The sequence below is a fragment of the Sycon ciliatum genome, chromosome 1, assembly GCF_964019385.1.
Source record: "Sycon ciliatum chromosome 1, ocSycCili1.1, whole genome shotgun sequence".
Lineage (NCBI taxonomy): Eukaryota > Metazoa > Porifera > Calcarea > Leucosolenida > Sycettidae > Sycon > Sycon ciliatum.
In genome coordinates, this window is record NC_088643.1 from 12,098,426 (window position 1) to 12,122,502 (window position 24,077).

The 24,077-nt window shown below is 48.1% G+C and overlaps 2 protein-coding genes and 1 long non-coding RNA gene across 3 annotated transcripts in view; 1 reads left to right on the plus strand and 2 right to left on the minus strand.

The window, feature by feature from the left end:
- Nucleotides 1–542: 542 nt before the first annotated feature.
- Nucleotides 543–9,127, minus strand: LOC135811949 (uncharacterized). The gene is made up of 3 exons (XM_065325260.1): nt 8,467–9,127; nt 1,285–3,803; nt 543–959 (listed from the first exon to the last, which is right to left on the minus strand). The coding sequence occupies exons 1-3, from the start codon at nt 8,825–8,827 to the stop codon at nt 543–545; spliced, it is 3,297 nt and encodes a 1,098-aa protein (XP_065181332.1). The 5' UTR covers nt 8,828–9,127.
- Nucleotides 9,128–9,649: 522 nt separating this feature from the next.
- On the plus strand, nt 9,650–18,039 carry LOC135806850 (uncharacterized). The gene is made up of 2 exons (XR_010551309.1): nt 9,650–10,390; nt 17,012–18,039. It is a non-coding gene; the product is annotated as an uncharacterized LOC135806850 (long non-coding RNA).
- An 867-nt stretch (nt 18,040–18,906) lies between these two features.
- The window catches only part of LOC135813530 (uncharacterized), a 25,924-nt gene continuing 20,753 nt past the window's right edge, over nt 18,907–24,077 (minus strand). Inside the window, exons 6-7 of the mRNA XM_065326623.1 lie at nt 23,185–23,280; nt 18,907–19,713 (exon numbers count right to left, since the gene is read on the minus strand). Coding sequence (XP_065182695.1) covers nt 19,704–19,713; nt 23,185–23,280 — 106 coding nt within the window. The 3' untranslated portion in view covers nt 18,907–19,703. The remainder of the gene's footprint in view (nt 19,714–23,184; nt 23,281–24,077) is intronic.

Genomic DNA, 24,077 nt, shown 5'->3' on the forward strand with positions numbered 1-24,077 from the left:
AGGCACCAACAAGCGTTATTGAAGTCTGAATTTGAAGCGTAGAGATACGAGAATGCAAGCTTGAAAGTCTAAACAGAAGGAATTTGTTTAGGAACAGATGTTCTGCAAGTTGCACGCTCGAAAGTCAAAACAGCAATGACATGCAAGAGACATTGTACAGGATCTTGAAGGGCGCGTGCCCACGTGATTCGCGCATGCGCGCAGGTCGGGCCAGCTCGCTGGGCTGGCTGCTAATTCGCGATAGCATGCTAATGCTCATATGTTGCAGTGTAACACAAGATCAAGAATGGGAAGTAAAAATAGGCAGTTCGAAAATAAGTCGTGATGATGTTACAGATGATTAAAAGTTTGGTTCGCACACCTCCCCTCCAACTCCCCCCCCCCCCCCCAAAACCCACACACCTACCCCCCACCCCCAACACACACATCCCACCTCCCCCCCCCCCCCCCACACACACACATCCCCCTAGCAAGGCACTAATACACCAGTTTATCACACAGCACTCGAAATCTGTCATGTGAGTCGATCTTGACACTCCAACTTACTGTGGTATGCGATGTCTGAGTACTACCAGCATAGTACAGTGTTGGTTGTGTTCACTTAGGTGTTCACCAGTTTGACGATGTTTGCCACACAGGTAAGCCATGCCACAACGAGGACATGGCTCGATGTTGTCCAGGTCATAGCAGACAAAACATGCCGCTACACGTGGACACCATTCCTGTAGTGCAATGTGGTGATCAATGCTCACACGGCCTCTCTTGGATTGACGATGCAGGGCAGCAATGAGAGAGTTATGTAGTAGAGTATCGTCTCCAGCTTGTGGTGGTAAGTACACAATTCCAGACACTGAGAGACCAGTTGCACAATTGCTTGGCAGGTAAGCACTGAGATCATTAACCAATGACTTCAACGCTGGGAAGAGTTTGGAACTAACATCAGTCGCGAAGACAGTATTCTACAACAAAGCACACAACAAAGAACAGTGTAGAAAAGAAAGTAACTGAGGCCAGTACACTCAAAACAGAGAACATCATGCACAATAATAACAAATCAGACTGATATAGCGGAAAGCTACACATTCCATTTCACTAGTTGACAATGTTCAAAATTATCACATTCCCCTCTGTGTTCTTCAAGAAATCAACCTTAGAGAGACAGACACTATACAGTAGATAATTACTGAGTACACTGGTTTGCAATACAATGTTCCATTCAGAGTGGAATGTGGATGAAAAACAGTTATGGTATCCTGAATTGTGTACACTGCACTACCAGCTTACCTCAATGCTGAGCAGTGTTCTAGCTGTCAGAATACAAGACTGCATCACTTCCAGATCAGGTATCTTGTTCTGGCTACAGTTGTTAATCAGTGCTGTTGTGTGATCTGCTGGATTTGAGCCATTACACCATCTCCTGACATAGTCCATCACAATGTTGAAGGGATGCTGTGCTGGTAGAGTGAGACCAGTTGGAGTTGTGTGTGTCCTTCCATTTACTACCAAGGAACTGTGCCGGTAGCTGTACACATCATTCCAGTACATTGCCAGTAGTGTGGACACTGTGTCATTATCCATGGAGTACAGGTAGCGTTGTATCCGATTAGCAGACACAGTGGTATAGTCGCCATGGACATTGACCTCGCGACTGATAGCAGTTGGTACGTGTTTCCACTTGCACAGTGGTATACCCAGTGTTGTAATCAATGATGGTGAAATAATCCACTCACTGCTACAAGAACTTGACATAACCTTGCCCAGGATCACAGCGATGCATTGTAGCAGAAAACCGTACATTCCAGTACATGAAGGGACTGCACCATCCTGTGATAGGAAGCGTGATGACATCACTCTCCCAGCAAGGTCTTCTACCACCTGTACATTGGGCATATCCTTGTTTAGCAGAGTGGAACAATACAGTTGAATGAGTTTCAAGGCACATTCAGTGACACCTGTTGCAAGACCCATTCTCAGTGTTGTTGTAACACGCTGGTACACCACCTGAAGACGGGATAGTGTTTCCTGGCTGGGCTCAAGCTGTCCTTCCCTGAAGTCGATGTCCAGAGACATGAATACCCTGCATGACTCCAGAGAAAGTTGCATCAAAGGTAGCTGCAACTGTGAATCCACTCTTGTCGGATCTTGTTCAGATTTCTCCAGGAGCATTTGGGTTCTGGAATCCGAACTCTCAAAAGTGACATCAGAATCTGCAATGCTTAGACGGGAAATATAAAACTGGACCGAGGTGCAAATGCTGTCAGCTTGTGCAGATAGCGGTGCTTTATCCAATCTTTGTATCCTGTTCAAAAACTCTCCATCAAATGCTGCTCTCCCAAACAAGGCAAGTAGGATACCCGGCCACTTTGTTAATCCAGAGAAAGGAAGCAAGTCATCTCCAGACAAAACATCAACAACAGACAACGACATCTGTATATTCACTTTTTCCTGAAGCAATTGGTAACTCCAAAACACTGCTTTGTCTGCACCACAACCTCTACAGTCATCAGCTTCCTTTACAAAGCCTAGGAAATGCTTGCAAATTCGCCGTTGGTACATGCATTGCTTGTCTTCAGGGCATTGGTAACGGCCAAACTCGGCGATGAATGGCTGCAAAGAGTAGCGATCCAAATACGAATTGTAATCCAGGAAACAAATCTTGATCAACGGATCAAAACGTACAAGATGAACCACATTGGCCTTAGTGTCAGCCAATCCTACCATCACACAAGCACATTTGGATGAGAATGAGGAGTGCAGTTGAGCTAGAGCATGGAATGATTCCTTGTCATCATGTTGTAATGTGTTGTATGCTAATTCCAACAGCTTCAGGATTCGATGATTTGGTTTCAGACCATCATTGTTGAACACATCGAGACCAAGATCTTGGAATAACGACAGCAACATGGTTGGAGTTAATCGACCACCTAGTAGGAGGCCAGCTGTAATGCGTACAGCAAGTGGAACATTTCCACAATGATCCACTAACCTCTGTGCATCTTCAATGCTCACACTACCTTCAACACATAGACCATGGAGAAGACCAACAGCACAAACCTTTGTCAGACCATCAAGACGGTGTTGTTGTAGTTTAAACTGGGCAGCGTGTAGGTCAAAGTAAACACGACTTGTCAGTAGGACATGGACATGGGGTTGTAGTCGAAGTAGTCGTTTGATGACATCTTGTAGTTGGAAATCTTTATCAGCACCCGCCTGCATAGCATCCTCGGCATTATCCAGAATACATAACATGTGGTGTTTGCCACCATCATCATCCATGCCATCAGTTGATTTCGTTGCTTTGCCAGTAGTTTCAGATGAAGCTGGGTTTGTTTCGAGTCGGTTTTGAATCATTGCCTGGACAGCGTCAACACCAGCTACACCGCGTAAGTCAAAGAACTCCACGCGACAACCAGCATTGCGACATACATGTCCCACAGCAATGGCTACGGACGTCTTACCAAAACCAGCTGGTGCCACAAGACTCTGCACACGTGTAGATGATGACTTGGACTTTGTTGTGAGAATGTTGTGACTGATCTCTGTAACAATGTGATCCCTGCCAGTGAAGTGTTCGTCCTGGTCTGGTAGAGATGACTGGCTTGAAGTTCCTGATCTAGCTGAATCCTGTGTTGTATTGCATGTCATACCCGTTCTTGTTACATTGGCGGTTGTTTCAGCTGATGTTGGTTGTTTGAAGATTGGTTCACATCTGTTGGAGGTCCGTTGCTGGTCTGCCTCACCATCTCCCTCTGTGTGCTGCAATGGCTGTGTTTCCGGTTTGCCAACTGTTGCCATGGTGATACCTAGCAAGATAACAGAAAGCATGAGTTAAACCTATTGTCAGTTTTGAAACTCATTCAAAAGGGATGTTTGACCTACTTCCTCCATTAAGCAAAACTTTGTTGCATTTTACAGTTTCGTGAAAAGCATTCTATGGCTACAACCACATTTCGCAGAGGTGAAAACAAAGCAGCATATGAGAGATGGTCGTCTATAGATGACACACAGTTTGTTTCGAAGGGTCTAGCTTCACTCTTCATCTGAATCCGATGGCAAGTCATTCCCTGCATTGAGTCTGCAGTCAGCGCTGGATACGGAAGTCAGCGAAGAAGCACTGCTTCTTCGCTGACTTCCGTCTCCAGCGCTGACAGCTTTTGCTCTGCAAATTTGGAAAGTTGATGAGAAAAAATACATGGTACTTCTTTGCTTGAATTGTCAGCTTGATGACGTGCACGGTGGCGCTGGTAGTTTTCTCTCCGCCGCTCTCCAGAATGCCATGGGAGGTGCCATACTCCTGCCAGCACATATCAAAAGCCTGCAGAACGTCTGAGCTCCTTTCTGGTTTCCTTCGCCACGGGTGACGAGTCTTTCTTCAGGCAGTGGAAGAATGCCAAGTCGTCCATGTGGAGATCGGGACTTTTGCCGGCTGAACAACAACCTGAATGTCGAATCTATTCGTTTTCCCCCACGCTGCAAACACACATGCATTGATTTTTGCTGTGTGCATGCACCATCGTGCAGGTACAGCAGTGGCTGGTCGGCTTCTGGGCACTTCTTCGAGCCATGCGGCTTTTCAACCTTCCATTTCCCAGTCCCAAATTTTCCACATGGCTGGACGCACACCAGCATCACTGGTTGTGTATGTTGCATCCTCGTGAAACCACCACATTTTCTGTCGCATGCTTACGAATACACCAATTTTACTGACGACTTTCTGCCTGTACACGACTCGCATTGACTCACACTGTCTACACAAGTATGGCTTGGCTGACCACTACAGGCACTAGCATAAAACTCCACTCATCAAGCTTACCATCGAAGTCATACTCGGGGACCGAGCACAAACCGCGAGCGTCATCATTTTGGACATGCGTGATTTTATGGAAGACGAGCGGCGGACCACGAACACAATATTCTCCTTTGTCGTTCGGGAATACTCTGCAGGCCTGGCTGTCATGCATCGTGTAGAACCACTTCTCCACTCCATGCTTCACGTTTTTCAGGTCCGAGAATTTCATGGTCCGCTCGTTCAATTGGAAGAGGACAAATTTCATGCGCTTCATTTTGTGCTCGGTGGTCAATTTTGGCTTGATCACGGTATCGTTGCCGCCTCCGCATCTGAAGTGCCTTGCACCATGTCCAAACAGTCACAGGGGAGACACTTACTCCCTCCTCCCCCTGCTTGCTAGTCGCTTGAACGACGATTGACCTCAGTTCCGATTGTTCAGGTCAATCAACGTTTGTGAGATTTCAGTGGTGAACTATTGACCGTCTCCTCGGCCACACTGGGTGCGTTCGATTACTGCCATGAATCAATTCATGAATGGAATCTTGTCATTTGATTTCATGTCATGTAGCCCTGGAATCGGTTTGGAATCCATTTACCCTAACATGGCGTGATGTGCCTGGGTGATGCACGAATTTTGATAGTGCTCACTTCCGTTAATCGTTTTTCTTTGTAATTTTCCATTCATTTTCTGCTTTAATTCATATTTGCTTTGTTTTCCTAGCTTACTATTGCCGTGGCTGGCTCAACGCCCTTGTCTCAGGGGATTCTGTCCCTGCATTAGCTATGCTTGTCACATGCTATGAGATTGTGTCTAATAATAATAATAATAAATGGTTTGCTCCCCACACCGGAGCTCGCGCTATTCCGCCGACTTTACAAACCATTTCTTACAAATCATCGCCGAAGTCGCAACCACTACTTCGTAGTAATAATAATGATAATAATAATAATGTGAATAGTCAAGGACGATTCATGAATGGATTCAACATCGATTCGCGGGCATAATCAAACGCACTCACTCTTTCCGCTTGCGTGGCCAGTTGAGTTCCAACACTGGAGCGCCACCTGATACTTGCTCATGGTACCACTTAAAGGGGAAGTTAAGGCAAAAATTAAAATTTCACCAGTTGTAGTCTTCGGGGTGCTAAGTCGAATGGTCTTGGTCCGAGAAAGCTGAGACGTTCCCTTCCTACTTGAATCCCAATCGAACTCGCGCACTTCCACCGAAACTGGGTGACTGCGCCCTACTAGATGGGGATTTGTATGCAAAATGTCACTAAAAGCGCCATTTCGTTCTTATAAAAGCACGGATGACCGCGATTGGCCCATATGTTGTAGTCTTTTGGACGCTGAGTCGACTGGTTTTGGTCCGAAAAGGCTACGATGCAGCGTTCCTCCTTTATTCCCAATCGAACATGGTTGAACAAGCGGTCACGTGCTCCTGGGTGCCCAAATCACCTGGTCACCACGCCAGCAGGCGACAACTAAGTGTTACTTTCACACCAAGGTTCAACTCGAGTGACAGGACTGCACCCAAAAAAGGTCAAACAGGCTAGTAAGTTGTACCCTGCAGGCACGGTGACCAGGTGACTGGCGTACGAGAGGGATACGTTCACGATCCCAAATAACGCCCCGGTTCCAGCTATTACAAACAAGAATCCCGGGCTTATCTCCTACTAGCGGTTGTGGTAGAACTCTATGACTAGTAACAAAGTCATGTTCCACTGATAGAGTATTTTCCACAATGGTGTTGATGACTATCTTGACTTACTGAGATCTTTTGGAGGTCATTGAATAATGGCTGATAACTCCGTGCTCAGTATTTCCAGGGAAATGTTCAAATTTATGACTGCCGCCAAAGTACCTTGCAATCTTCTCTCTCCAAGAACTACTGTACTGAGTCTGTGTTGAACATTTTGTCTGGAAAGTGGTATTGTCTGGAATGCTGCACTATAGCTGCGGCCGGCGTAGCAATGAGACCAACTGACTCCGACTAAAGCAATGTTTGCGATTTCGAAGTAAACTGCAGAACTTGAGAAAAACTACCCTCATCAGCAGCTACGATGCAAAGCAATAATAGGAACTTCACTCGAAAAATCATATTCGAAAGTTTCGCATGAAACGCTATTTTTTGTGAACTGGGAAGGTTTCAGAAACGACCTGCGAAAGTTTGAAACATAAATTCCAAGGCAATCCAAAGGCAATGCCGCTAGGGGTTACCGGGTGTTAGCGGCCGTCGTGAGTTCCCTTCAGGAACGGACACGATAAATTACTTTTTACTTTACCTAAACCAAAGTTAAAGCTATGATTGAAGTTTGTAAAATGAACAACTGAGCAGTCACAGAAAGCAATTCAAGTATGAATGGGGACGGTGTGGTTTCCGTCCAGCACTGCACTATTTGGTGCATAGATGCGCGTGCGAACTGAAGTGCATGGAGGTACAGGATGTGCTCATGCATGCCGTGTGCATGCACGTGCTGCACGTCATGCATGTCGGGTGTGCCTGCTTGCACAACTCACATGCTTTCACCGTCACAGCTTCTACAGTGAGTGCGCAATTCACTCGAATTTTACGTCCAACACCGGGAAATCGCTGTGGGCTGGCTTCTGTGATAATTTTCCTTCTACTGCGATACAGTGCGAGGCTAACTGTTCTAGAATCCTCTTGTTTTAGACTAATTCGAGGCTACTGAACACGGAAATTGGGTGTACCTCCCGGGCCCGAGTATGAATCTGGTTGAGATCAGTACTTCGCTATGCCTCTGTGCAAACCACGGCTCCTCCCTTTTTGTTCAAGCATGGCATGTGTGGCATCAATGGAAAGGCGATGACCTCAGCTACCTAAAATAGCATTGACAAGGGAGTACTGGCCACGGGATCAGATAGAAGCGGGCGGGCTCGAAGTCAGGCCAAAGAGATCTCACGCGGGCCCCATTGTAAATGTACACGCAAGTTGTGACTGCAGTTTTCACCTGACCCAGGCTGGAACTGAACTCCCTAGCAATAATCTAGTGACCCATGACAGTACTTCACGTCGGTGGCACCTGCATTTCTTGTAGATCTATACAGTGCTCATGTACTCAAGGTTTGGAGACTCCACTGTAGCCAATACTCGAATCCATACATTCTGTACACACACCTTGTACACACTCTCTCTAACGGTCTCTAGGCTACACTGCAATTGATATACATTAGATCAAATTTTCGGTCAATGCCCATCATCAGGAATTCCTGATGATGGGCATTGACCGAAAATTTGATCTAATGTATATCAATTGCAGTGTAGCCTTGAGACCGTTAGAGAGAGTGTGTACAAGTTGTGTGTACAGGATATAATCTCCAGACCATGTCCATCTAACTGAACCCACCCAGGGTCAGCTCTCAATATGATGGATGTCAATGCATGAACTGATGATCTCTGTAAGCACTTCTCACTGCTAACAAGTACAGTGCTGCGCAATGAAATCCAGTCGTGTCACTCAAGTGTGTGCCTTGCAACATTTTGCAGCCCAATGTTTGCAGGTCTAGGGCTGCGCAACGCCCAGCGCGTACTTGAGTGATGCTGTGACTGGATTTCATTGAGCAGAACTGTGCTAGTCATGTAGTTACACGAATGTTCAACGAGCCCCCCCCCCCCCCAATCTTCCTACGCCACTGTAATCAATGTGAACACTTACCGGAGCACGAGCCAAGTGTCGACTCATCATCTGCCGACATTGATATTGGCTTCGTCGGATGGTCAGTTTTCCCACTGGCAGTTGCATCGCGTCGCTTTGCCATGGTACTGGCGACATGTTCCGCTACATGAGGCTGGCTGTGCTGAATGAGCCTCAGGAACGTGTCGACCTGTTCCTCTGTTTTCTTCAGCATCAGCCTCACCACGTACTTTGTCAGATCAGACTTCACGTTTTCCTTGCTAGAGGCAGTATCATATTCATCAACGTCCAGCACATCATTCTCCAGCAAGAGTTCCAAGATCACGGATGCATCTAGATTGGAAAGTAGGAAGGCTATGTTATAGCGCACCCTGTCTGCCATTGTTCACACTCCTGCCTGTCCGCGTGACCACAGTTCACTCGCACTGCGGACTGATCACGATCGAAATCGAGTTACTGTATAACTTCTTAGGATCAAAGAGTTGTCTTTTCTCAAGCAATAACACGTACTTTCAAGTACAAGCCGTTCATCAGCTGTGGCTCAGGTACAGAGCGAATTTCATGGAGGCAAACAATTCTTCGAAAATCACGCTTGAAATGTTCAGCATCAGCTCGATCGCCTGGGCTCTTCGCTATCACTGTATCAGTATCAGCACTAAGAGAATAGTAAAAAAATACTAAAAAATAGTCGGAAGGAGATGACAACGACAACGCGGTCGGTGCAGCCAGTAGATCTCCTACTGCCAGTACTGGCAAGTGGCAGTGGCCTTCGCATTTGGCCGGCGTTGGGCCTGAGTCACCATGGTCACAGACCCGGTAGAAGTCTACCCTCGGGCCTCACTCAGTGAGTGCGTTCGATTACACGCGCGAATCGATTCACGAATCGATTCATGAATCGATTCGCGCTATTCACATCACCCCATGTGAATAGCGCGAATGGATTCCGAATCGATTCCAGGGCTCATGACATGAAATCGAACGACTTGAATGCATGCGAATGGATTCATGAATCGATTCAAGTGTGTAATCGAACGCACTCACTGACTGTCAGTGAGTGAGGGTAGACTTCTACCGGGTGAGGTCTCCGACTCTCCGCCAGCCTCCGACTCCGGTCATGGTTGCCATGGCGCATGCGTGCACGAAGAAAGCGTTGATCTGACATAGCTGATAGGATTTTTTTCGGTTCCTTGGATTATCGGCTGATGATTGCAGTGATATGAATCGAGTAAACTGTTGTAGTATGGTAGTGATAATGGTCAAGATTGAAGAAAGCCAGACCGAGTTGTAAGAGAACGCGTGTTGATCGCGATGAATGGCATGATGTTGATGACCGCAGACTGGAGGACTGAGCCAACTGAACTGAACTGCGTGTTGGATATTTTGAACATCTATTCAAACGTCAAAATGGAAATAATTCAGTGCGTGGCTAGATGGTCAACAGATGTAAATCGTTGCCTGCAATAGTGCACGTGTCTTGTTGTTCTATCGGATCTATACAGTTGGTTCGGTACATGTATCGTCCAAGAGTATGAGACAGAGGACTCGAAATTTCGGACACGGGGCGAGTGACCACTGCTAGCGAGCTTTGTGACCAATGACGTGGCCAGGGTTGCCAGCCATTATTACAGTGAGTGAAAGCAGAAAGGATAGTCCAGGTGCTGAAGCCTCTTGAGGAGCTTGGCAGCGATGAAAAAACACGTTCACAAGTTTCACCACGAGTGGATCGTGCCCATCAGAATCTCTGGTCTGTACTGTCACCCGGTCGAGCATTGCCTCTCAAACATATTGCCGGTAATGGCTGGTCCCGTCGTGCTCGGCTCTCACTGTATGCTGCTGCTGCTGTGGGCCTGCATCTCGCTGGCCTCCGTGTCCGTCGCACACTGTGGGGCGGCTTCCACCTGCCGTTCATGCCGTCCAACGAGTACCACGACTACCATCATGCAAAGTTAGTAGTGTAGTGTGTGCATTCTGCATTGATTGGTAGCTGTACTAATACCCTGCACATACATGGGAGGCGGTGAATGCAAAAATCTGACTTGAGCCCCCCCCCCCCCCCCCCATGTTCTGACTGCATGTATAAAGCCACGTGCTAACTTTTCGAAATTTGCACAGAGAAGAATACAGTCGTCGCCAAACAATCCGCCCAATGCTATGCTAGCTACTGGTAGCAGTGGCAGTGCATGCTACCCATGCACTGCCACTGCTACCAGTAGCTGTACTGTGCATGGGCAGCATGCACTGCCACTGCTACCGGTAGCTGTACTGTGCATGGGTAGCATGCACTGCCACTGCTACCAGTAGCTGTACTGTGCATGGGCAGCGTGCACTGCCACTGCTACTGGTAGCTGTACTGTGCATGGGTAGCATGCACTGTGCATGGGTAGCATGCACTGCCACTGCTAGTGCTAGTGTACAAGCCTAGTGCATGGCACATGCTCTGCTGTCGGGACTGTGCTCTGCAGTGCACAGTCTTGTAATGGAATTGCATGATTTGCAGTTGATTATAAAGTAATCAATCTTCTCCTTCGATCTTGTTCAAATAATTCTCTAAATGTACTGATGTTTTGACATCATAGTTTTTCGAAAGATTCAAATAATTTAGTTATCATATGTTGACTCGCTTTGAATCGCTGATCAGAGCATGATCATGTGATCTGATCATGCTGTGCGCCATTTTTGCTATGGTTCTTTGATGCGCGTGAGGGCATGAACCTCGCGGCATCAGGCTGGCTTTTGTGGATCTTTTTACTCTCCTTTTAGACTAATTCCTGTAAACAAGCCGTATTTGGGGTCTTGAGTGTGTGGTCGTGAGGGATCGAGGGAGCCTACAGACGGAATTGGTAGTGCTCTAGGGTCCGACCTAAAGTAGAAAGGAATTCGATTACAGATTTGGTGCCGAAACCCGGGAGGGGCTAGGGTCCGACCTAAAGTAGAAAGGAATTCGATTACAGATTTGGTACCGAAACCCACGTGGATGCCCCGGAAAAGTCGTCGTGGTCGTGGAAATACAGTCCAAAAACAGCAACGTGGTAGTGCTGGTTGTGAGCAGACTGATCAAAGTTCGAGTGTCAGTGCTGTCAGTGTGACAAATTTGGACGTCGCGGACGATAAAGGAACTGTTGCGCGTGCTGGTGAACACCTTGTATGCACCATGTCCTCCAAATTTGATTCGTATTTGAAACAGTATCGTGGAGCTCGCGATGACTTTGATGTCTTTTGGAGAAAGTTTATGGTGGCTGCTCAACTTCAACAATGGACAACAGAGGAAAAGCGAATGGCACAACTTCCGTTATTCTTGGATGGAGATGCCTTTTTAGTGTGGGATGAGCTCTCTGATGAGGATAAGAAAAAAGAGAACAGTGTGAAACAACGGCTGCGTGATGCCTTCACGCTGTCGACAGGACAGGCGTATGGCCAGTTTGTTACGCGCACCCTTGGTCGATCCGAGAGTGTGGATGCATACGCTGCGGATTTGCGCCAGTTGTTGATTGCAGCCGGACATAAAATCGAAGCGGACGGCAAGTCACCCATGCTCATCGAGCAGTTCATAAGGGGCTTGCCGTCGACAGAAGCCAACCAATTGACATGGAATGGTGACACGTCATCAATTGGAGCCTGCATGGCATATGTTCGTCGCCTGCGCACTTCGGTGTCGCACATGTCGGGTGGTGTGTCGGCCATAGCAGCGTCTTCGGTGAAGTCGTCATCCTCATCCAGCGGGCGAGGACGATCCAGTTCAGTGCTGTGCTTCGAGTGTCATGAAGTCGGGCATATTTCACGGAACTGCCCGAGTAAAGTTAAGAAACGATGAGATGGTGCTAGTGGTAACTCAGGTTGGCGTCTGATCTGTCACTTTTGCGATGCGGAGGGACACCTCAAGAAAGATTGTCCCGAGAGAGGAGTGTGGAAGAAGTCCCGCAGTAGTAAGACGTCAGCATCTGCTGCTGCTCCAGTTTCTGGTGAATCCGTTCGTCACGTTCTGTGTGTGCCATCGACAAATGTTCGTCTGCCTCACGTGTACGTCGATGCAAAATTGCTTGGCGTGGAGGAACATCGTGCTGTTGCAGTGGTAGACACGGGATCCTCCCAAACGTTGCTGTCTGCCCAGTTGGCTAAGGCCTTGCACTGCCAGCTGACCCCCTCCAATGCACAGATTTCTGCAGTCGATGGACGGCCATTGCCAGTCTTGGGCGCTACCAGAGTCACACTATCACGACAAGACTCGGTGAATGTTGTGCTGACTCAGACAGAGGTGGAGGCGCTCGTTGTGGCAGATCTCAAGTCAGTGTGTGCAGATGTACTAATTGGCTTGACCCTGATATCAGCTGTGGGTGAGGTTCGCGTACGCTACGATGGCGATGATCTGGCGTCAGTGGTCTTTACAGCTGCTGAACCTGTCTGTGCTGCCGCAGAAAAGAAGTCAGAGCATCCACTACCGTATGTGTCAGTGGATGAGGATGAGGTCGGTAACGTCACACTTTCAACGAGTGATGGCAGCGTACGCTGGAATAATGTACTGAGCCGGTGGGAACTGACATGGCAATGGAATGATGGCGTCGGTCCCGAAGCCAGTGTTGGGTCGGGTATCGGAGAATACTCGCGCCATAAGTTGACGGCGGAGCAAGAGAAGTTGTTCCAAGATGAAGTTGATTTGTGGATCCACAACGGCTGGCTGGTCCCGCACGATACATCAGTTCATGGTCCCCCACAGTGTGTTCTGCCGCTCATCCCGCAGGTCCAAGAGCACAAACAGTCTACTCCAGTGCGACCGTTCTTGGATTACCGGTCGCTGAATCGTCTTGTGAAGTCCGAGCCTGGCAGAGAGGCCCCTATCTGTGGAGACAAGCTGCGCAAGTGGCGCAAGGCTGGTCCTGCACACGAGTATGTCCTCATGGACATCCGGAAGGCCTACCTGCAAGTTCATGTAGCAGAGCAGCTTCAGTGCTTCCAGATTGTGTTGTGGAAGGGCAAACGATTCGTAATGCAGCGCATGGGTTTTGGATTATCTGTCGCTCCAAAGATGATGGACGCCATAGTCAAGTGGGTCCTGCGCGATGTTCCGGGAGCCGACAATTACGTCGACGATGTGTTTGTTGCAAAGAATCACCAAGTGGAAGCCGAGGCAAAGTTGGCAGAGTACGGCCTCGCAACGAAACCTGCTGAACAGCTGCCTGAAGCTCGAGTGCTGGGCTTACAGTTGCAGCAGGATGCAACCGGCGAAGTGACATGGGTTCGCCGTGACATCGATGTGTCTCTACCAGTGCGTATCACCAAGTGCAGTCTGTTTAGCTGGTGCGGCCGCGTCATTGGTCACTACCCGATCTGTGGGTGGTTACGTACAGCATGCAGCTTCGTCAAGCGTCTGTCATCCGAATGTGGCAGCTGGGACAGCGAAGTGTCTGACGTAGTGTACCAGTGCTGTCGTGATCTATCTGCTCGTCTGTGCACCGAGGATCCAGTGCGTGGCCAGTGGCATGTTCCAGTCAGTACCGGTAGAGTGCAAGTGTGGTGTGACGCATCTGACCTGGCGTATGGTGTTGTCCTGGAAGCAGGCGGTGTAACAGTGGAAGACCGCGCGTGGCTCAGGGCCAAGGACGACAAGCGGCATATCAATGTCGCAGAGCTAGAAGCCGCCATCCGAGCTCTGGAATTGGCTGTTGACTGGAACGTCAGTGAAGTGCACCTCTTGACCGACTCTAAGACTGTACACGGGTGGATTCAAGCTACATTACGGAACGCGTCCCGTGTCAAAGTGTCGGGTCTGCAAGCCCTTCTGGTGCAACGTCGTTTGGCTATCCTGTCGGACATGATCGCTGTTGCTGGGCTCAAGGTCACCATCGCGTGGGTGAAAAGTGAGCAGAATCATGCCGATTGCCTGACCCGTGTTCCGCACCGATGGACAGCTCTCGCCAAGACTGTTCTCAAGTCTGCAGATGAGCGTCGCCATGAGGGTACGTGTGGTATCTCTGTTTCTGTGCCGTTGCCATCATTGTCATCGGTTTTTGTCTCACTTGACAAGATAGCTGCTGAACAGCAACGTGATGAATTGATTTGTGCCACTATCTCTGACTTGGTAGCTGGTAAGCCTGTGTCTGTGGCTGCATTCAAGCGTGTGCAGCATCAGCTTGTAGTCGTTGAAGGTGTATTGTACCGCAGTGTAAAGGACCCGATAGATGGTGAAGTCGCAGTGCCCGTTTTACCTATGTCGCTTCGTGAAGAGGTATTGTCGTCTGCACATTCTGCTACTGCCCATGGCAATTGGGAGGCCATGTGGCGCAGTATCCGCCGTCGGTGCTATTTTCCCAAGCTAGCTGAGAGTTGTCAGCAGTATGTCCGAGACTGCAGCCCTTGTCGTTGTGCCAGCTCTATGTCTGCTGGCCCAGTTCCGAAAGTGCGTTCCGACTCGCCCAGCCGACCGTGGGAAGTAGTCCACATTGATACCCTTGAGTTGGGTGCGTGTCATAGTGGCAGGTGTCATTGTGTGTTGGTCTGTATTGACTCTTTCACAAAGTGGGCAGAAATTATTCCGCTTCAGAGACATGATGCGTCCAGTGTTGCTGCCGGCCTGGTGGAGTTGTGTACCCGATGGGGTCCTCCACGTGTCATTCGCAGCGACAATGGGTCAGAGTTTTGTAATGCCATGGTCTCTGCATTGTTTGATGTCTTCGGTGTGCATGTTCGCCACGGCGCAGTTCGCCACCCGCAGTCGCAGGGCAGCGCTGAGCGCTTTAACCGTACCCTGCTGAATATGATCCGTAAGACCATTGACTCGTCGTCTGATTGGTTGACAGAGCTCCAGGTATTACTGTATTACTACCGTACTCGCCCCCATGCTGCCATCCAGATGTCGCCAATGATGGCCATGGTCAACTGGGAGCCATGTGACCTGATCGTAGAGCGTCCTGTTGTCGAAGGTTCGCTTATGTCCTGGTCAGCTGAACTATCACTGAAGTGCGCTCGGATTCGTGACTTTGTCAATGATACTGTGGCCGAGTCTGATGCTGTTTTGACTGAAGAGAGTGAGTGTCCGTTTGTCGTTGGTGCCCCAGTTCTTCTCCGTCGCCCAGAACGTCACCAGAAACGGATGACTCCATATGAACCTGGTTGGTCTGTAGTGCATATCGTGTCACCGTCTACCGTTGTCATCAGCAGCACCAACTCCAGTACCGGCCGGATTAGTGAGAAAACGGTCAATGTGGAACTGTTGAAGCCTAATGCGTTGCAAACAGAGCCAGCCCCAGCAGCACCTGTGGATGGTGCCGCTGCAGAGAATGACAGTGACAGTGCCACGTATGTCCGTGTGTTGCCAGCAGCCGAGCCCTCAGTTATGCGGGCATATGGCTTGCGTGATAGGGCTGCTATTGTACCACCAGCACGGTATAGTCACTAACTTTCCGTTGTTGGCCTGCGTGTGCGCATCTGTGTGGGTATGTGTGCGTGCGTGCGTGTGTGCGTATGTGTGTATATTCAAGTCATGTGTATGTTCGTGACATCTTCTTTGCCTTACTTGTTTCTGTTTTATTATTCTTGTGCTTTTATTTATAATGTCATCAGGCGGTGAGGTGTAGTATAAGTTTGTTGATGACATTCAGGTATTCATTGCATGAATGGTTATGTCATCAGGCGGTGAGGTGTAATGGAATTGCATGATTTGCAGTTGACTATAAAGTAATCAATCTTCTCCTTCGATCTTGTTCAAATAATTCTCTAAATGTACTGATGTTTTGACATCATAGTTTTTCGAAAGATTCAAATAATTTAGTTATCATATGTTGACTCGCTTTGAATCGCTGATCAGAGCATGATCATGTGATCTGATCATGCTGTGCGCCATTTTTGCTATGGTTCTTTGATGCGCGTGAGGGCATGAACCTCGCGGCATCAGGCTGGCTTTTGTGGATCTTTTTACTCTCCTTTTAGACTAATTCCTGTAAACAAGCCGTATTTGGGGTCTTGAGTGTGTGGTCGTGAGGGATCGAGGGAGCTTACAGACGGAATTGGTAGTGCTCTAGGGTCCGACCTAAAGTAGAAAGGAATTCGATTACAGTCTGTGCTGTGCTCGACTCGACTGCAGCAGGCAGAGTGCAGAGCCGCGGACTGTTTTAGTTCAGTGCTATGCTGGTAGACCCTCTAATGACTGTAAATGCATGAATGCGATTGTGACAGGCACCATGCCACTGTATAGGTATCCATGGCACTGGCTGGATTTCTTTTGGTGACGACTTTATTACTCCCCCAATCGCTGCCCCATCAACAGAAAAGAAATGCTCCCTGTTTCCAGCACGGCAGCAGTTCACTTGCATACCAGTGTCATGGTTGTTGTCTCTTTTTACCATGAATGTTCCTATATGTATTGTCTGATTCTGATCCAATGTACTGCAATGCCCTCAGTTTGGTGAGTCTGCCATTCGATGATGCCGAGACCTCTGGTCAGTTGAGCATGGCAGGTCCCACCAGCACCGTCTCACTGCTGACTCCATGCTAGGCCCATGTGCCTGCCGATGAGTTTGTGTACCTCGTATATAAAAACCTGATATTATTTTTTTGTTTATGTTGGCTGCTGCAGGTTCAACCTTCGGCATGCTGGGGATCTTTGATTTTCTGTATGGCACAGACAGTCGCTTCTGTCTATCAAAGTCGTACGAGTGCCATTCCATGCTACTTGGCACCACCCCAGCCAACGTTCTGATTCCGGACGAACCGAAGAAATTCCAGTAAAAAGGTCAAGTCGGCAGTGTATGTGCAGTGTGCAGTGCATGTGCATGTGTGCATCCTCACTGCTGTTGTTAGTCTCCTCACAGTCCACCCTTGACCGTCCCATTCTCCAGTTTCAATGCTAGTCTCCTCACAGTCCACACTTGACCGTCCCATTCTCCAGTTTCAATGCTAGTCTCCTCACAGTCCACCCTTGACCGTCCCATTCTCCAGTATCAATGCTAGTCTCCTCACAGTCCACCCTTGACCGTCCCATTCTCCAGTTTCAATGCTAGTCTCCTCCCAGTCCACCCTTGACCGTCCCATTCTCCAGTTTCAATGCTAGTATCATCACTACTCTACATGTATATGTATTTTAGCATATCCACCATCAATGCTGGTCACATGACAAATTACACTTACCTACCCTCACTACTTCAAGTATGCCGCTGATATTATTATTTTTATTCACATAGCTATGGTTTTTTTTGTGGCAAATTCACTAGTGCCCTAGATCGGCCCAATCTGTGTTCTATCATAGGTGGTTAAATAACGACATCGCATTGTTCAATCTTCCAGTCCTATCAGTGACAACTCTCATAGCCAATGTGCATTGTTTCCGACGGCGATCACCAAGAAGTTATGTTCTCTTTCTCACCTAGGGCCGTTCACAATTTGTTTTCCATTTCAATTTCCGCCCTTTCCACCATCCTGGAAGCATGGAGAGGGACAGTACTGGTATTATGAATATTTTTATGTTACAAGCGGGGCATTGGCTATATCATCACTCATCAGTACTACTTTCCGGCTGTACTGCTATGACATCACTACTACTTTCCAGCTGTCCTGCTATGACATCACTACTACTTGCTCCCAAGTCACTCTGTTTTCTGTACCCGACTACCGGTACTTAATTGTGTCACTATTCAAGGTACTTTATACTTGAAGTACTACGCTTACTTCATACAAAGTGTTGCAGTATGAAGCCTGAAATCACATGCAGTCTAGGCGTGCCTGTACGATACCGGCATGCCGACACTGCAACTTGCTGTTGGCACCCCCCCCCCCCCCTTGAACACTGTGTGCCATTGCGCTCGTGGCAAATCTAAACTATCTGCTCATCCACATCCAAAGGGCTCAGACCCCCGCCCCCGCAGACAATACATACTCTTCTGCCTGCCCATGAGCACGGCTAGTGATCTCTGGGTGCAGTATCGCCGCAGAATCATGGTCCGTGACGTTTGCCACCTCCATTTATCTACACTTGAAGGTACTGTCGTGGGCTTTGAAAACAGTTGAGAAGTGAAGCGGCCACTGGGCACTGACCTTGCAGCCGTGAGCACAGCTGGTCCATTTTTACAGTCAGTACATAAACTATAGTGTGTGTACATGCAAACAGAAGTAAGGGTGCCGGTCCAGGTCATCCCATCTGATTTCAATGTTCACGACAGTACATTGTAGATCTGAACCATGATGAATTTGATCATTACAACAAATACTGGCAGAGGTAGGATCCCGATCATGAGCTTGGGATGAATGGGCACACTCTAGTTTGGCATGCTGTCCCGCTGAGTATGTATATACCCACACAACAAACACACACACACACACACACACGTGCATGCACATCCATGTGCACCCCCCCCCCCCCACACACACACACATACATCCATGTGCAACCCCCCCCCCCCCCAACACACACACACACACACAGTCATGTTAGCTCCCGACTAAACTAAGTCCCCTCACACTTCCAGAACACAGGGGTTTTGTAGTATTGAATAATTATACGGACGAAGTATTTACACAAGAGAGTAGCCAAGAGTGAGAAGGAGAGCAGCACAGCACTAGAGAACCACTGGAGCATGCGCTCTTCTATACTTGCCTGGCTCTCATTGTTATGGTGAAGGAGCTGGAAATATGAATAGTGAGTATTGTACTGTCTTAGTAAAAATACACCAACTACAGTACTCGTACAGACACATAATACATACACAAACAAACGCACACAAACACGTGCGCACGCGTGTACGTACGTACACACAAACCCATTGGACCTTGGACACATTGCCATGTTCAGGCAGGATAGGTCCTGTGGTCTACTGAAAAGCCGGCCACAATTGGAAATGGTGTTGAAGGAGCTGCGCAGATGCTGACACTGCTATGGCAATATACATTGCAGTATAAACATGTGTAGAGTAGAGTTTTGCAGGTTTAACTGACATAGCGGTAACTATTCTGTACAGTGACTAGTGTAAAAACAGTAGGTGAGAGTAGACATGAACACATTCAGTTAAACTGATACCACAGTAGACTGGACTAGACAGTACATGTAGTTCAGTTGATCATTATATCTACATACTAACACAACACTGTGTGTGTCATAGACAATCTGTATACATCATGTCTATACAAGTGATGTCACAGTGTTGTGATCAATGACAGGTAGTGTGCTGTTGGAGTATCTCTTACTGCAGTAGCTGCTGGAAATGATCCTTGTCCAGTGCTGGTCAAGTTCACCAATCTCAACTGCTAAACACTATCCAATAGAGACCTTCATAAGCTCAGCTAGCCCTGGAGAGTGTACAACAGAGAGGGTGCACATACACCACCACACACACGCACCCAAACACAAGCCACCACACCAGCACACATACCAAACAACACACACACACAGGCAGAATCACACATTTACTTGAAGCTCTGGACACACAATTCGTCTTATGGATTGCATGCGTTGATGATATAATTAAGAATGAACTAAAGAAGTCTTTGTTATAATAATCATGACTCATAATGACATTATGACTGGAATCTACAGGCAGTGCTTGTACCCAATATGAATAACATCAAGCTGTCAAACAGGTGACCGTATAACAGGATACGTTGCACACATACCACAGAAATGACATTCCCTGCTAACGAATTCTTCCTGACACATTCTGCCATTTGTTTTCCCAATGTACACCCCCCCCCCCCCTCCGCACATACACACATACCCACCCCTTGTCCACCCACACCCCTTGTCCCTCACAAACACACACACGCCAACACACACACACACGCACACACACGGAGATTCCGGGTCGCTAATCCTGGTATACACAACCATGCAGTTCATGTGTTTCTGATTGAGCGAGACGAAGACGAGAAGAGGTGTGAGTGTTTGTGACGGGAGAAGTGACTTTGTCTTTAGAATCAACTCTGGCAATCTCGAAACGTTTGTTGGAACTTGTCTGTGTTTACTGGTCACAGGTTGACACGGTGCAAGACCAATCTGAGTGGCAGCAGGGTATGTTGAGTGAATACGACCAGCTTACAACTGGTCAGGGAGATAGGCAGTGAGGCGAGCAAGCGCACATTCGCTCGACAAAAAAGATATCACCAACACAAGTGCCCATACATGCACACACACACACACACACACACACACACACACACACACACACACACACACACACACACACACACACACACACACACACACACATACACACATGCACGGGTGCACATGCTCTCAAACACATACACACACTGAAAGACTCCCGCCTGTTCTATCAACCCATTGCTACAAGGTCACATTGGCCCCAGAAGGGGTCATACAGAGGGACAGTAGGAATATACCGTGTGGGATCCTACAGAAAATCAAAGGTCTTGTGTGATTATGCGAGACGAAGACGAGAAGAGGTGTGAGTGTTTGTGACGGGAGAAGTGACTTTGTCTTTAGAATCAACTCTGGCAATCTCGAAACGTTTGTTGGAACTTGTCTGTGTTTACTGGTAACAGGTTGACACGGTGCAAGACCAATCTGAGTGGCAGCAGGGTATGTTGAGTGAATACGACCAGCTTACAAACTGGTCAGGGAGATAGGCAGTGAGGCGAGCAAGCGCACATTCGCTCGACAAAAAAGATATCACCAACACAAGTGCCCATACATGCACACACACACACACACACACACACACACACACACACACACACACACACACACACACACACACACACACACACACACACACACACACACACACACATACACACATGCACGGGTGCACATGCTCTCAAACACATACACACACTGAAAGACTCCCGCCTGTTCTATCAACCCATTGCTACAAGGTCACATTGGCCCCAGAAGGGGTCATACAGAGGGACAGTAGGAATATACCGTGTGGGATCCTACAGAAAATCAAAGGTCTTGTGTGATTATCCCCCCCCCCCCCCCCCCCTCCTGCCATGGACTCATCAGTAGTTCACTCGTAATACTGAACAACTACCATGCAAGAACAGGCAGACTTCAGACCTGCCCATCGCGGAAGCGATGGGCAGCGAACAGCTATGTTAGACATAGCAACTTGTGCTGGGATTACACCATTCAACAGCTTGCAAGGCTGATGAATTGACAGCCACTATGTTTAGCCTGGTATCCACCACACAGCTGATTGAAGTGACTTTTCCTGGCCAGTGAATCCCTATTATTCTTTTTCCATTTTTCCATTTTTTCTTTTTTTTCTACACACACCACACCACATACTTCAGCATACAATGGCTGTTGGTAACCACCCAGGAGAATGAAAGAAGAGTCAGGAAGAGTCCGAGAAAGAGAAGAAAGACATGTGCGACCATAATCATCGGGAATTGAACCCGCAACCTCTCGATTGGAAATCGACTGCACATACCACTGCACCATATGGGACACACATACAACCACCACATCCACCCCCCCCCCCCACACACACACACATCCGCACCCCCCCCCCCCCTACACACACATACACATCCGCATCCCCCCCCCCCCCCTGCTGGTCCTGCGATGGACTCTCAGTAGTTCACTCGCATTACTGAAGAACTACCATGCAAGTACAGCCCCTCCCAGGCACACGCACACACACATACACACACATACACACAACACACACACACACACACACACACACACACACACCACACACACACACACACACACACACACACACACACACACACACACACACACACATACACACAACACACACACACACACACACACACACACCACACCACACACACACACCACACATACACACACACACACACACACACACACACACACACACACACACACACACACACACACACACACCATTTGACCATTTGATGCCCATCGCCGGAGGCGATGATAGCGATGCTACAGCAGAAGCCATAGCACTTGTGCTGGGATTGCACCATTCAACAACTTGCAAGGCTGAAGAATTGACCGCCACTATTCAGCCTGGTCTACACCACACAGCTATGCAGTGGCTTTTTCTGGCCAGTGAATCCCTAATTTTTGCGGTCTTTTTTCATTTTTTTCACGCACACACATCACACCACATACTCCGGCATGCACTGGCTGTTGGAAACCACCCAGGAGAGTGAAAGAAAGGATACACACACACACACACACACACACACACACACACACACACCACACACACACACACACACACACACACCACACACACACACACACACACACACACACACACACACACACACATACACACACACACACACACACACACATACACACACACACACACACACACACACACACACACACACACACACACACACACACACATAAACACACACATACACACCTCAGACCTCAGACATGCCCATCGCGGGAGCGATGATAGCGAACAGCTATGTTAGACATAGCAACTTTCCTGTGCTGGGATTACACCATTCAACAGCTTGAAAGGCTGATGAATTTTCCGCCACTATTTTAGCCTGGTATCCACCACACAGCTGTTTGAAGTGACTTTTTCTGGCCAGTGAATCCCTATTTTTCATTTTTCCATTTTTTTTCTTTTTCTTTCACATACACATACAAGCTCAGCCATGGGAAGGTACCCCGCCCAACCAGAATTTCCCAAAATTCATTCGCTGCAGTAACCCGGAGCCATTCCAGAAGCCCCCCAGAGACACACAGACACATGCACACACGAAAGCATGCAAGCGCACAGACACACAGACACACACACATGCACGCACACAGCCGCAGCAGGCCTAGTGACATACTCAGTGGGCGAAGGTAGTGGTCTGGTCCTTGTGGTGGTTTCTGACGCATGATCCACAAAGTATGTTCTACCCTGCTTATCAAGACGCTCTTCCCAGCTGAACAAAACCATGGCAACACGACACATACATAGCATACACACACGGTTACAGGTGAGCTTCAGTGAAGATAATATATTACTGGGGACTACATTGCACTAGTATTTGGTAGAGCCCCAGACCTGCCAACACTGGGATAGTGAACTGATGCAGGGAGCAAGCTTGACTCAGGCAATAGGATCTTATTAGCAGTACTGTACAATACATAGTTCACAGACTGGGAAGGAAGTGAGGAGGGAGAGAGAGAGAGAGAGAGAGAGAGAGAGAGAGAGAGAGAGAGAGAGAGAGAGAGAGAGAGAGAGAGAGAGAGAGAGAGAGAGAGAGAGAGAGAGAGAGAGAGATGGTGCAATGTACAGCATGGCCTGGCAATAGACCTGTTGCACACATATCACATGACCACACAGCCCGGGCGGGTTCCAAGTTCCACCTCCACTCAACCTCAGCATCTATGGGTCACATGATGTCGGTGGCCATGTTGGCTCCACTGTCCACATGCACATGCCATGATCACTTTCTGCACACATTTAGTCACATGACAAAGATGTGAAGCCACTCTATACCTGAACAGACAGGAAAGCAGTGTACATGTGCCTGCTCTCAGCATTGCTGCACGGTTTTGAGTTGACTCTGAGGAAGTTCACATCTGTAGGCGAGATATACACTGTCCTAGTATTCCAGCCACTGTGTGAACAATGGCAATTCAGTATGTAACTTTTTTTAGACATTTTTCGTTCACATGTCGTTCATGTACCACCCACAGGTTGTGCTGAAGGATCTCCCCGCAACTGAACAAGACA

Coding starts and splice junctions, on each gene's coding strand:
- LOC135811949 (XM_065325260.1), bottom strand. CDS start 8,827: ATGGCAGACAGGGTGCGCTATAACATAGCCTTCCTACTTTCCAATCTA. Junction 3,804..8,466: donor GACACTTGGCTCGTGCTCCG/GTAAGTGTTCAC, acceptor TTATCTTGCTAG/GTATCACCATGGCAACAGTT. Junction 960..1,284: donor GAACACTGCTCAGCATTGAG/GTAAGCTGGTAG, acceptor GCTTTGTTGTAG/AATACTGTCTTCGCGACTGA.